Here is a 13,080-nt window from a genome sequence, read left to right as displayed (position 1 = left end):
TGCCGAGCCGGAAATCGAGGTCGGAGAAGAAAGACGCCGGAGAGGATGAGCTCCGGCGAGACCCTTACGAGGTGCTCGGCATCTCCAGCAACTCCACGGATCAGGAGATCAAGAGTGCCTATCGGAAAATGGCTCTAAGGTATGTTGAATTTTGTTTACTGGTGACTTTCTTCTGATCGTATTGGCTTTTTGTTTTGTTCTGGGGAGAAGGTGAAATCTCGCTAATTTGGCTTTCCAGAGACTCTAATTCAGATACTTTCTTGCACTTATCTGCTCTGATTTTGTTGAAAATCTTCTGTATTGTTTTTATAGTACAATAGTCATTTCTTGTATCGGGGTGCAAATTCTACCCCCAGTGTGATCCAATGAGAACTGAAGTAGCACACTACTGGGATCATATCTGGTTGTGGGTGCATCTATTCCATAAGGGGATAGAAGATATGATTTTCCATTTTTTAGGTTTGATCTTGCTGTTTAAGAATACCTTTTTTGTTACACTTTTATAATTGCTCAAAGAATATCATCAATCAGCTTCTTGTCTGTTCACAATCATGAGTTTAGTGTGTACTTTCTTAGTACAACAAAACGTGGCTAGAACTTGAAAAGCTTATTTAAGTGTGAGAGTATATGGAAATTAACTCAAGATGTAGAACAGTTAAGTATTGGATTCTATGTTCTGGAGTGTCTTGTCTCTCATTCTCCAGTTCTTTTTTGCGTATGTTGCTAGTTCTGAGGTTTAGTTATTCAGGTACCATCCTGATAAGAATCCAAATGACCCGGTTGCAGCGGATATGTTTAAGGAGATTACATTTGCCTATGATATCTTGTCTGATGCTGAGAAACGGCGCCAATACGCTACAGATGGCTTTGAGGTGAGTGTGCATACATATAAGGTTAGCTGTCTTTCTTGATGTCTGAATACTTGGGCGGAGTGTTACCATATTCTGGCAGTCTTTGCAAGTCGTGTGACTTGAAGACTTAGGGACAGTACAAAATAGCTGCAGCAAAGAGTTTCGACTTCTGCTCTCATTTCTTCTATCCTTCTTTTGTTTATTTTTTTTTCTGTTAACAATATCGCTTTTGGGTCCTGTTATTCACCACCTAAGGCTAAAAGTTCTAGGTCTTTTCACCTGCCTGCCCATCCTTTATCTGTTGCTACACATAGATTGTTTATCAATACTGTCAATTTTATACATGGTTCACCTTGTATGCTTATGTAGGCTGTTGGGTCAGAGAATGAAGAGCTTGAGGTGGATATCTCAAGTTTAGGAGCTGTCAACACTATCTTTGCTGCACTATTCAGGTCAGCTGTCTAAATAAAGCTGCCTATACTCTCAGTTCTTCATTTCCGCAAAACTTTCTACAATGTCTGGAAAGAAAATATACGAGGGTCTTTCTTTTCTTTCTTTTTGCTATTTACGAGTTTGCTGTTCTTTCCGACGCAGTAAACTTGGTGTGCCAATCCGAACAACTGTCTCAGCAAATGTATTAGAAGAGGCATTGAACGGCGTTGTTACAACTCTGCCGCTTATGGTTGGTCAAGTGGTGTCTAGGAAGGTATGGTAGTAAAGGTTTGGCTGGCTAGCATTTTTTTTTGTCTTTGTGATATTCTCCGGTTTGTCACACCTCACATTTTTCTTCTCTAACAGGTTGAAAAGCAATGTGCTCACTTTTATTCTGTCAAGTTAACAGAGGAGGATGCACAGGCTGGATTAATATGCCGAGTGCAGTCATCCTCCAAAAGCAAATTCAAGGTTTGTTTCACTCAAACACTTGCCTTGCCTTGTGTAATCGAGGAACAACTGATTATTTTCTTTTTTAGTGTTGCCTATAGAGTGACATCCATGTGAAGCCCTCTTAAGTTTTGGTTTCCTTTCTTTTCAGTTGCTTTACTTTGATCGATCAGAAAATGGAGGGTTAAGCCTCGCACTACAGGTAGGAAATTTGTGTTCAGAAGCTTGTTGAGTAACTAGTTGAACTCATTCTTTTGAAGTTGAATTTTACACGGACTCACCTTGTTGAGAAGATGAAATCCTTGTTTCAATTCGAGCATTATACGGATAAATGGAAAACGATGTTACACTCGAGTTGGGCCAGAAGGAACATGCCCAGCATCTAAAGTTGGGTCCTTGTGGCCATGTATTTATCTTCTTCATTACCAACGACAGAGAATTTTCTCTATGTCATGCTTCTTTTTTTTTCTAAGCTGTAGTTTTCATTTTGCGATAGGAAGACAGCAGAAAAACAGGAAAGTTCTCATTCGCTGGGTTATACTTTTTTGGCTTCCCTGTTTACCGGTTTGATCACCGAGTTAATACAGTATGTGTCTCCATACGCTGAAGTTAGTTTGAAATGTTCTTGTCTGTCCTTATCATCACCCTTTGCTTAGTTTCTGCTTCTTTTGTTCCCAGAGGGCTCTGTCAAGGGATCCAGAGACTGGATTTTTCAAAAGGCTTGATGGGTTTCAGCCATGCGAAATCATCGAACTGAAGGCTGGATCTCATGTATTTGCTGTTTATGGTCGGTGCTTTGCTTAAAAAAAACATCTTTATGCGTTTAATCTAATATTAAATAACCGACAAATCATCATATCTCTCTCTCTTAGGTGACAATTTTTTCAAGAGCGTGAGCTATACCTTACAAGTCGTCACTTCTGCCCCTTTCGCCAAGGAGAAAGAGATTCTTCGATCCACGGAAGCAGAGATTGTCTCGAAAAGAGCAGAGCTATTGAAGTTCGAATCTGAATACAGAGAGGTTGAATTCCAGACATCTTTGCAAGCTCTTCTATGGAGGAATATACTTAATACTGGCTGACATAGATTCTTGTCAGGTCTTTGCACAGTTCACAGAGATGACTAGTAGATGCAATGGGGAGATACAAGAGGTGGGTGGGACCCGAGTTTGGAAGTTGTGTAATGGGTAGGTAAGTGGAGGTGTTATTTGATGCCGTTTTTCCTTTTTTGCAGATCGACGAGCTTCTAAAGCGGAGGAACGAAATCCAAGCTTCGTACACAACACTTCCCCCGACAAGACAAGCTTCGAGCAAGAACAGGAGCTGGAGCTGGAGCAGGAACAGTCTCTTAACGGAACGGAAAGAAGGAGGAGAAGGAGAAGAAGGAGAAGTAACGGTACGGAAAGAGGAAAGGAAGAAGAGATGGTTCAAGACGAAAACCCTGAGAAAATAACGGGGGGGGGGGGGGGTATGTATGTATATAGAACTCTATGTTCATCTCACAAGCAAGTGAACCATATTAATCATAAGAGAGGAGTTTTAATATCATCAAACAAAACCCTCTTTTGTTGCCATTTTGTGAGATTTCTGTTTACAGGAGACAGAACATAACTGGGCGACCAAAATAAACCGTTTGATTTTTTAACCAAAAAAAAATAAAATTAAACCGCTTGATTTGATTTCCACAAGGAAGCTTTCAAAAAAAAAATGTACCATTTTCGTGGCCAAGATATCAAATACCATATCAAAACTCGTAAGCAATATGATCCAGCAAAATGTCTCACATGAAGCGAGTGTTATGAACAAAGATGGATAAACCCAGAAAATGTAAATTTGAAATGTGTTTATGACGACATCTAGTTAGACATTTTTTTTTTATTTAAATGAATTTTAGTATCTTTGAAAATAAATATTTATTTATATAGAGTTCCAATATTCGTTATCCATTTCTATTTATTATATTCGAAAGTATAACAAATTAATAAACAAAATATGATAAATTATAAATAAAAAATTGTATAAAGGGTTATTTGCATTTGTTAAAATGAAATGAAAAATATAGTTTTTAAGAATAAATTCAAATAAATTTTTACGAAAAAATGAGATAATTAAAAGTGATTTTTACATTTCTCCCAAAACAATAATAACAATTTAACCTATAACCCAAAAGAATTTACCAGAAAATCTGTAAAATTTAAATTTCTAGTTTTTCAAATCATAAAGTTGGGTTTTTTTTTTTGGGTGCGCAATTGAATTGGGTCTTTTTCAGTTCAAACAACACAAGTGGCTTTTAACAAAGAAGTGCATACAATGTTACAAGAAGACCATAATGCCAAGTTTCATTTTTTTTTTTTTTTGCATTCTATACAAATCCTCACATCAAATTGTTTTACATCTTAAACTCCAACAGCTTCAGCTCCCCTCACAGGACCTGTTTCAACAAAAACCACAAAAGCTTTTTTATAATTCTTTCTGTTTCCTGTTTTGTCCTAAGGAACCTAGTTGCTCGTAATTTCTCTAGTACTTATTTTACCTCTCTTTTTGAGCTTGTTCCGGAACCTGCTGAATGCTGTTTCCTGGTAATTTTCATTGCAAAATGAACGAATGAATCCCCAAATACAGATCCAAGACGCAATTATTACTGAGAAATCGAGTTGGGGAAATAGAGAATTACCACGGGCTGACCCGTCTTCACTGCTTGATGGATTGCTTCCACTAAGTTACGGCTAGCCTCGGTGTAAAGGCTAGTCACAAGTCCATATTGGCCAGCTCTCGCTGTCCGGCCTATCCTATGCAGGAAATCTACCGCAGAAGTGGCAAAATCGGCCTGAAATCACCCGAAAACCCAAAAAGGTTAGAGCTTTTTGAAGTTATACCCATCATTCATAACGTCTCGTGGGGTACTAGTAGTTCGTTCTTGGATCTCGGGGTTCATGGATTTGAGAATTAAAAAAAAAGCACCTGAACAACATGTGAGACATTCGGGACATCAACTCCACGAGCAGCAGCATCAGTGCAGACAAAGATACCGCCTTTCTCGCGGAAATCAGACAATATCTTAGCACGTTCTTCGAGCGGGTGATTCTTGTGATAGCGATGACATTGGATACTGGCTCTCTCCAATATATTTGCCACTGCTTCAACTGCTTCCACAGTGTTTGCAAACACCATCGTTCTGACTGCCTTACCGCTATTTTCTAATCCTTCAGATTTCAGACCGTGGTTTACAGCCTCTATAAGAGCATCTACCTGTGTTTCAATTGTCACTTCTACCCATTTCTGCTCAAGTCTGTAACACAGAGAAGACAATAAGAACACAGTGAAAGTATAAGGCCATGTCAAAGAGCTGTTTTATTGAGCTGAATTGAATTGTGACGCAGACAGATGCAAATTACTTTCACAAACTAAAGCAGAGTATCAGTTTCATTTTGAATCAAAGATAGAGGAGTTCTCATGTGATTTCACAGTAGTAGAATAATTAGAATTTACAACTTATGGATTATGCTAATATTCATAATATTTGAAAGACCAATGGTCTGAATAATACAAGCTGCATTGCGTGTGAATGTGTGTATATATATATATGCCTTCATCTTGACCAGAAACTACAAGAAAACAATTAAAGAACAGAACGTAAAACGAGGACAAACAAAGAAGATATATCACACCTTGGATTGTGTCGGTGAAGAAAGTTTCCACTAACCCAACTAGCTTCAGGAAACATATGTTTCAAAACTGCTCCAGCAGTTTTTTTCCCATTAACCGGAAGTGTTGCAGCTACAAAAATATACTGCTTGCTCCTCTTATAGCTTTTCCTTACCCTTCTCCAGTCTTTTCTGTTATTGGACCTGGTTCCAGTTTCATTGGTCGAGACCTGAATATCAACATCAAGATGACCAACTTCATCATCCTCAGAGCTAGACTCATCATAGATTTCTGTGTTCTCTTCTGTATTCTCCTCATCTTCAGAAACACATTGTGATAACGAGCCAACATCTATTTCCACCGGTTTCCCGAGTTCAGCTGTAGTCAAGCGAGACACCTGTTTCTCGTCAAACCGGAACATGTTTATCAGACGGATAACCTGATTCTGGAAGCTTCCACAGAGAAGCACAGCAGGAAGTTCAATTTCAGAAAAGAGCAGAACATATTAATATGTCTGGTAACTAAGAAAACATACCACATATTTTACGGATCTAAGAAAATCCAAACGCCTCTTTCTTTTCGGATCTATATTATTCAGAAGAGCAGCAGGAGTTGACACAATAATATCTGGCCGTTTAACTGGCCAGCCCTGCAGCAGAAGTACATATTCAGAAGTATCAATGAAATCATGTTTCTAAAGAATGGCTAAGACTTGTCAAGCGAACAAAAAGAAAAGAAAATGATGACCACATATTTATTTCAAGACATGAATGACTAGTACCTGTGTTCCACAAACGGCTTCAACTCTAAGAAGCGGATTCCCGTCCTCTCCCAACAAACTAGCAGCCATCCGGACCACTTGCTCACAGAGCAGCACATTCGGGCATAGAATGAGAGCAATCTTGCTCGGTGGTATCGAAATCTGATCGCTATTAGAACCCTCGTATTCAAGAGGGTAATCTGATAGCTTTTCGATTATTGGAGCAAGGTATCCATGTGTTTTACCACTACCAGTTTCTGCAGCAACTACAACATCTTTTCCCGACGATATAGACGGTATGCAAGCCGCCTAAGAGAAAGCAGTAAAGAACCACAATGAACATTTCAAGATCCAAGAATCAGATGGAATGGGATGTTTCCAAAGAATAACACCCCAGCAGAAGAAAATGCAAGATCATGAATGCTTTGGACTGAAATTTAGCAAAAGAATCGCACCAGGGAACTAAATGTTCTCACTTTTTCTCTTACTTCAGTTCATTGAACCACAACTCAATCCAACATTCGGTTAAACATCCAAAAATGTAGAGACAGAATCCATAGAGCTAATCTTACAAGAAGAGATTTCTCCAAAATCCAAAAGCAAATCCATCAGCTCGGGAACCAAAACAGTACCTGCGTAAGAGACGGTCTCTCGAAACCGGATGCTCTGAGAGCTTGAGACACCCCATCAGATAACCCCAGAGACTTCCATGAAATTGAATCTTCCGCGAAGAACGTTTCTTTCACATTTCTCTCGGCTTCTGCTTCCGCTGATGTTGCCGACGCAAACCCACGAACCCATTTCCCATCAGACCGGCTCAGACAGATCAAACGGAAACGAATCGAAGAAGACGACGAAGCAGAAGAACCATAAGCGAGAGGTAACGTGAGCTTGAGTTTCTGAGACAGGAGCTTCGGCGCCGATGAGAGTCCGTACAAATGGAGCACAGAAGAAGAGCGAGACAGAATCATCGGGATTTAGAGTCAAGCTGTTCGGAGAATCCAACGGTGGATGCCGGAAAATTTTACGGATTCCGGTGAGTTTTGTCCGGCGGATAAGATGGCATTGGGGTTTGGGAAGATAAGATAAGCGAGGCGGGTTTAGGGTTTAAGCGAAAGAGGTATACATCGAAACGGTGTCGTTTATGGTTTAAATGAAAATGAAAAGGGGGTAATATAATTATATAGTCATTTAAATTTATATGATATAAAAATTTTAATTCGTTTTTGAATAATTGTTCTTAATATAAAAAGCAAAAACCCTTGTTTCCTTTTCCCTCTGTTGCAAAGAAGAAGATAAGCTTCGGCTAAACACCGAAGCAAAACACTCACTGAGAGCTTCAATGGCGGAAGCCCTACTTTATTCTCCGGCATATTCACTGACCCTTCTCTCTTCTCCTTCTTCTTCTGGTTCTTCTTCGCGTCATGTTCTTCCATTTGTCTTCAGCTTCTCTTCTTCATCTACGAATTATTCTGTAATCAAATCGACCCATTTTGCAAAACGCCGATTTGGCCCAACTTCGACTGTCTCCTCGGGACGACGTCTTATCTGCAGAGCCGCTGAGTACAAATTTCCCGACCCCATACCCGAATTCGCTGAAGCGGTGAGCTTGGTTCCGTTTTTTTTTTGGGCTACTGGGTCCTTTTTTTTTGTTTTGAATGTTGAGATTTTGAAGGGTTTTGACGATTGATTTATTCAAATTGATGATGGATGGTTCAGGAGACTGAGAAGTTTAGAGCTCACATGAATAAGAAGCTATCCAAGAAGGATGATCTCTTCGGAGATTCTGTTGAAGAAGTTGTCGGAATCTGCACTGAGGTAATTGAAACACGCACACACACACACACATTTTATGTTCTTGGAGACATTCTCTTGATTTTGGCCTGTCAATGTTCAATTTTGCTGCAAAAATGAAGTCTTTTTCCTTGTTTAAGTCCTCTTTCTCTCTCTAGATGCTTAGTATTCGGATTCCAGAAGAGCGAATTTTCGGACAATTCAGTATGGTTAGTTCAGGCAATGGCCTAGATTCTAGATTCTTTTGTGTTTGGATGCCAAAGGAGCAAACTTTCTGAGTTTTCAGGTCATGATTGTTCTTTGACATGTGAAATGCAGTAACCCCCCAACTCCAAGTATCTAGAATAATAGCAGTCATTAATTTATTAACTTTGCTTCCAAGCAATTCGTATGCTGGTTTAGAAGGAGGCGTTACAACTTGATAGACATATTTCTCCGTAGAATTTTCGGGTACAAGGCTTTTCAGACATGTAGCAGTCTTGCCGAGATCATCTGTGTAGTGTTTTCTCTTGAAGTTGCTCAACCTTTGAGGATATTATGGAGCCCGGGTTCACTACGGAACTCAAACTGTATTCTGAAATGGAGACTTCTAACTCTTAAGACTCGTTTTTACTGGCTAGAAACATAGGCAAGTCGATTCCCATTGATGTGAATAAGCTTAGCTCCATATATGATGAATTCTGTTTTTTTGCGTGATTTGTATCAGATTCTCGGGACATTCTTGCACAACGAGTATGGAGGACCCGGAACACTGTTGGTCATACCTTTCATCGACATGGCCGACACTCTCAACGAAAGGGGATTACCCGGAGGGCCACAAGCTGCTCGAGCGGCCGTGAAGTGGGCTCAAGATCACGTCGACAAAGACTGGAAGGAATGGACTGGCACCGATTAGGGTAACGTCCTCAGTTAGGGTTAGATAAACAACTCTGTCCAGCGGCTACGGCATCACAGTTTTGAGGATATCACTAGCTGTTGAACTTATTCCACAGAATATAAAACCAGTGGTAAGAGTTTTGGATTTTGTGTTAATGAAAGAGACTTGAGATTGTTGAGATCTGCAAAGAGCCTTTATGGGTTTGAATATGTATTCTGATCGATATTAAATCAAACAAAGACGTCGCCTTTGGATCTACACAGTCTTCGACTCTGATCTCACCCCTTCTGGTAAGCTATACATTGACTTAGATTTCATCTATCCATTCTCTGTAAAAACAAGTAGGCAGAGAGATACTCTCTCTCTCTCTCTCTCTCTCTCTCTCTCTCTCTCTCTCTCTCTCTCTCTCTCTCTGTCCGATATTAAAATTAACTTGCAGCTTCAGAGATGCTCTGCAACGACGGCCTCCATGTTCTTGACTTTGACGACACTGAACTCATCTGCACTGGCCGTTGCCTCTCTTGTTGCATCGCCTGAAAACCCATGATTTCGTTCAGCATCTCGAGTTTACACCAGTTTATGAAAAAAAAATTCCAAAAAGAAAAAAAAAACCAATCTTTGCAGCAAAGTTCGATCTTTTAACAAGACCCGTGTTTCAAAAGCTGGAGTTTACTCTCGGTTTCAGTGTCGGAATTGTCGCCAGTTTCGATGTAATTCAAAGTTTCTGATTTATCCAGAAGATTCTTACCACGAGATTCTTTTCAGATTCTCTCCGGTTTCCGGATTCTTCAACAGCCTTCTTCTCCGACGTCGTTTCTCTCTGTTGCTTCTTCGTCTTCGCTCGCAAAACCTTCATAACCTCTGAAAACGACAAACCGGAAACCATTATCAGAAGAAGAAAAAAAACACCAGAAGAAACTTCTGACACAAGAAACACAAACCAGAACCAAAAACACCAACCTTGCGAAGTAATGAGCCTGTAAGCATGGCCAAGAACAAGAGTCTCGGTCGGTCGGAGAAGCTTCACGCGCGTGAACCGCACGACCCTCTGCCTTTTCTCATCTGTCACCGGAATATTCGTCTCCGGCAAGGGAATAATCTGAGAAACATAGTGTCCGGGGTACATCTTCATGACTTGTCTCACCGAAACAGGACCATAGTACCTGTCGATTTTCCCGTTGGGATGCTGTAAAGCCAGCGCCGCCGCATCCACCGCCTGACAGTTCCCCATCTTCGCCGGGAAAAAAAACTTTTTATTTCCTGTCTCTTCAAAAATCTCTGGGCATGAAGAAAAAAGATAAAAGAAACAGAGAGAGTCTCTGTGAAGGAACGAGGAACAGTGGTCTTTTTCCGGACAGCGTAAACGTCAGGTCCACCACTCTTGCTTCGCTTATATTGTTGTTATTATTATTGCTAATTAATTAAAAATATTATTCTGTAATTAAAGTTGTGTTGATTATATTTATTATTATATTTTATTTTTATTTTTTTGGGGAAAATAATAGGTTGGTCGGAATTTAATAGTCACTTAAAACTGGTGGGTTACCAGAACCGGAGATCATGGATCGACCGCATTGACATCCAACCTTCTCGATTTTTTTTTATAAAAAAAACAAAATTACATTTTTATGTATTAAACATGCGATTAAGATTGTTATATACTGGTTATTAATGAATTTAATCAATTAAATTTTGGTTGAAATTACTTATTTTTAAAAACTGAAATTTCATCAACCAAATGTATTTCTCAAATAATCTCTCCGTAAGTCTCTTATGGTTGTATGTGTATATATATATATATATATATAAGACAAATCTATAAATATTTATTACACTTAATTTATTACGAAAAAATATTAAATGATATAAATATATCAACATAATCAAGTTTTGTTAAGTGACCAACACACAACATATCGAGATTTAGATTCAAATTATGTTCTCTGGTCTTCGATCAAGCCAACATGGTATATTAATTAAATAGATTTAGTCTAATTACAAGTACATAAACATAATCAATAATCACAATAATAATGATTAGGTTGACAGTTTTTGATCGGTAATATTGATTTTGAAGTGAATCGGATTAATTAGGGTTCACATGTGAAAAAACATATGGCAGGAATGTGTAAGCCACGTGGAGATGTTGGAGATCGCCTTTAGCTATGGTCTCTCTCATACATATATTCGATTAGGACTCAAGCTTTACTTCTTGTTCATAACGTGACACTTGCATGCGTGTATGTGTGTGTATATATATGGAAATACAAATATATATATATATATATATATAGATAAATGTAGCATTAGAAGAATTGTTAATAAGCAGATTTTGACTGTGGAATAATGTGATCCGAATTTGGATATATAATTAAAGTATGGTCGGATTTCTGTTTCATCTGGAATTCTAAGGTTTCACAGAATACAACATAATTTAAATATTTTTCTATCGTGAAAATGCATATTTTAGGTATTGGATGATCTTACACAAATTCACATTTTTCAAAAGTTTTATTTAAAAATTCAACAATAAAATACAAGATGACTTTGTAAGAATTAGTATTGGTACAATACTCACAAACAAATCAAAATTGAAACATTATTATATATAAATATAACTATATATATATACCATCTTGAAGATGGTCGCGAGGCTACAAATATGTATAAATGTGGCAACCATGTATATATAATAATAACGAAGTGGGAGGGCCTTTGAATAAAATTTTTGTCATTTTGCAGGGCAAGAGCTAGAATAAATTAGGACAGTGGTTGTAATCCGATGCCCGGAATATCCTCGGCACGAAATCAGATTTGTCGATTCTTATATTATATATATATATATATATATTTGCCTAGTGTATATCACAAAACCCTACGACCTAACTTGGAATCATACACTATAACAAGAGAGATAAATTTCAATACAATCTTACGCTAGAAATTATTTTAGAAAATCATATTTTATAAGTATAGTCAATACCATAATCCGAATCAAATTAACCACGTCTTCCATGGAATTTGTATTTCAATTTATTATTTATTATTTGAGAGGGAAAATTATATATAAAATTCAAAACCATATATATATATATATATATATATGCATGGATGCAGGCATAATAGAGTATGAGTGGAAAACTAATGTGTGGGGCACCAAAATTTAGGTTTTGATTATTAATATTGTGCTTTTATAGTTTCCTCTGTTAATCAATTAAGAACATTGAATGAAGGCATCTTAATTTGTTACTTTTTCTTCGGTGCAATGTTATTTGGAAATTTAAAATTAAGACGAAAGAGGAAAAAAAAAAACAAAGACAGCTATTAAAGTTACTTTCAACTCTATTCTCATTTTGATTCCCATTTCTTTTCCTTCTAAAGAAGGGTGAAATTTAACTAAATATAATCGAAATATATTAAGATAATTGAAATTATAAAATTAAGAAAAAAAAGACATTAAAAAATTCATACAAATGGTTATAAATGTAAAATATATATCCGGTGAAAATTAAAAAAAAAAATAGCAATTTTATGTATGTAGATTTTGTTGTTGAAATACTAAATATATACCGTATTGATTTGATATATGAAGAGAAAATGAATAAAAATATGATATCATTGTATGCTTAATCCATGAAAGAAATTAAATATACACGAAACCCATTTTATAATCCGAGCTAATTAACGGAATATTTAGTTTTTGGTATAATTGTCGAACACATACAACAAAATATCCCAACATATTGAAATCATCGTCTTTAGTCCGATTTATTGACTTCATGATATCCCAACGTCTACAATCATATATGTGTGTGTGTATATATATGAAGCTGCATTTAATAATTATTCTTTTTGTCACATAATTATTAATTATTATTTATGTTTGCATTTATTTGATTTTTACGTAAAAACTCTGTGAAATGTCAAATCGTTTACCGACAAAGAGAATCAGTACAGAATTATATAGGCAGAGCACCAACTGTTGGAGATTCAGTTGGTGAGTTCACTTAAACTCGTATTATAGGCTCTTCATTATAAAAATTACATCACAATAATTTCCGACAAAATTTCAAGTTTTAGAAAGATGGTGGCAGGGTTTGACATGTTGGTTTAAAAAATAATATCTAATAATATTTAAATAAATTTAATTTTAAAAAAATCATCACATGTTCACAAACTCTAAACATAAACCATCAAATCAATTCCATTTGTTTGGATTATTCGATACTTTCAATTTTAAAATTTGAAAATTTCTAATACACAAATTGGAGT

General features: G+C 37.2%; 4 protein-coding genes across 4 annotated transcripts in view; 2 read left to right on the top strand and 2 right to left on the bottom strand.

Annotated features, from left to right (window-relative positions):
- Window positions 1-3,185, top strand: part of LOC104819591 (chaperone protein dnaJ 39) — a 3,567-nt gene extending 382 nt beyond the window's left edge. The window contains exons 2-12 of the mRNA XM_010549737.2: window positions 1-139; window positions 749-872; window positions 1,221-1,303; window positions 1,446-1,557; window positions 1,650-1,754; window positions 1,885-1,935; window positions 2,230-2,319; window positions 2,412-2,520; window positions 2,606-2,754; window positions 2,831-2,884; window positions 2,967-3,185. Coding sequence (XP_010548039.1) covers window positions 1-139; window positions 749-872; window positions 1,221-1,303; window positions 1,446-1,557; window positions 1,650-1,754; window positions 1,885-1,935; window positions 2,230-2,319; window positions 2,412-2,520; window positions 2,606-2,754; window positions 2,831-2,884; window positions 2,967-3,185 — 1,235 coding nt within the window. The remainder of the gene's footprint in view (window positions 140-748; window positions 873-1,220; window positions 1,304-1,445; window positions 1,558-1,649; window positions 1,755-1,884; window positions 1,936-2,229; window positions 2,320-2,411; window positions 2,521-2,605; window positions 2,755-2,830; window positions 2,885-2,966) is intronic.
- Window positions 3,186-3,993: 808 nt separating this feature from the next.
- Window positions 3,994-7,246, bottom strand: LOC104819582 (DEAD-box ATP-dependent RNA helicase 22). Its single transcript, XM_010549725.2, is given in 7 exon segments — window positions 3,994-4,163; window positions 4,266-4,308; window positions 4,407-4,559; window positions 4,694-5,021; window positions 5,401-6,026; window positions 6,159-6,446; window positions 6,770-7,246. Coding segments are annotated over 7 exon segments (1,812 nt in total). The 5' UTR covers window positions 7,109-7,246; the 3' UTR covers window positions 3,994-4,128.
- Window positions 7,247-7,409: 163 nt separating this feature from the next.
- LOC104819574 lies at window positions 7,410-9,064 on the top strand. Its single transcript, XM_010549714.1, has 3 exons — window positions 7,410-7,740; window positions 7,857-7,955; window positions 8,638-9,064. Exons 1-3 carry the CDS (start codon window positions 7,480-7,482, stop codon window positions 8,824-8,826), a joined length of 549 nt encoding a protein of 182 aa, XP_010548016.1. The 5' UTR covers window positions 7,410-7,479; the 3' UTR covers window positions 8,827-9,064.
- Window positions 9,008-10,179, bottom strand: LOC104819567. Its single transcript, XM_010549700.2, has 3 exons — window positions 9,769-10,179; window positions 9,557-9,669; window positions 9,008-9,341 (listed from the first exon to the last, which is right to left on the bottom strand). The coding sequence occupies exons 1-3, from the start codon at window positions 10,037-10,039 to the stop codon at window positions 9,237-9,239; spliced, it is 489 nt and encodes a 162-aa protein (XP_010548002.1). The 5' UTR covers window positions 10,040-10,179; the 3' UTR covers window positions 9,008-9,236.
- Window positions 10,180-13,080: the final 2,901 nt, after the last annotated feature.

Source organism: Tarenaya hassleriana, unplaced genomic scaffold (assembly GCF_000463585.1).
Source record: "Tarenaya hassleriana unplaced genomic scaffold, ASM46358v1 Cleome1, whole genome shotgun sequence".
Lineage (NCBI taxonomy): Eukaryota > Viridiplantae > Streptophyta > Magnoliopsida > Brassicales > Cleomaceae > Tarenaya > Tarenaya hassleriana.
This window is presented reverse-complemented; position numbering and strand designations above follow the sequence as displayed.

Bases quoted from the DNA above. Each gene is read 5' to 3' on its own strand.
- LOC104819574 (XM_010549714.1), top strand. From the start codon at position 7,480: ATGGCGGAAGCCCTACTTTATTCTCCGGCATATTCACTGACCCTTCTC. The intron at 7,741-7,856 runs GTGAGCTTGGTT...TGGATGGTTCAG, and splicing joins TACCCGAATTCGCTGAAGCG to GAGACTGAGAAGTTTAGAGC. The intron at 7,956-8,637 runs GTAATTGAAACA...GATTTGTATCAG, and splicing joins TTGTCGGAATCTGCACTGAG to ATTCTCGGGACATTCTTGCA.
- LOC104819567 (XM_010549700.2), bottom strand. From the start codon at position 10,039: ATGGGGAACTGTCAGGCGGTGGATGCGGCGGCGCTGGCTTTACAGCAT. The intron at 9,670-9,768 runs GTTGGTGTTTTT...TGTCGTTTTCAG, and splicing joins CAGGCTCATTACTTCGCAAG to AGGTTATGAAGGTTTTGCGA. The intron at 9,342-9,556 runs GTAAGAATCTTC...ATGGGTTTTCAG, and splicing joins AATCTGAAAAGAATCTCGTG to GCGATGCAACAAGAGAGGCA.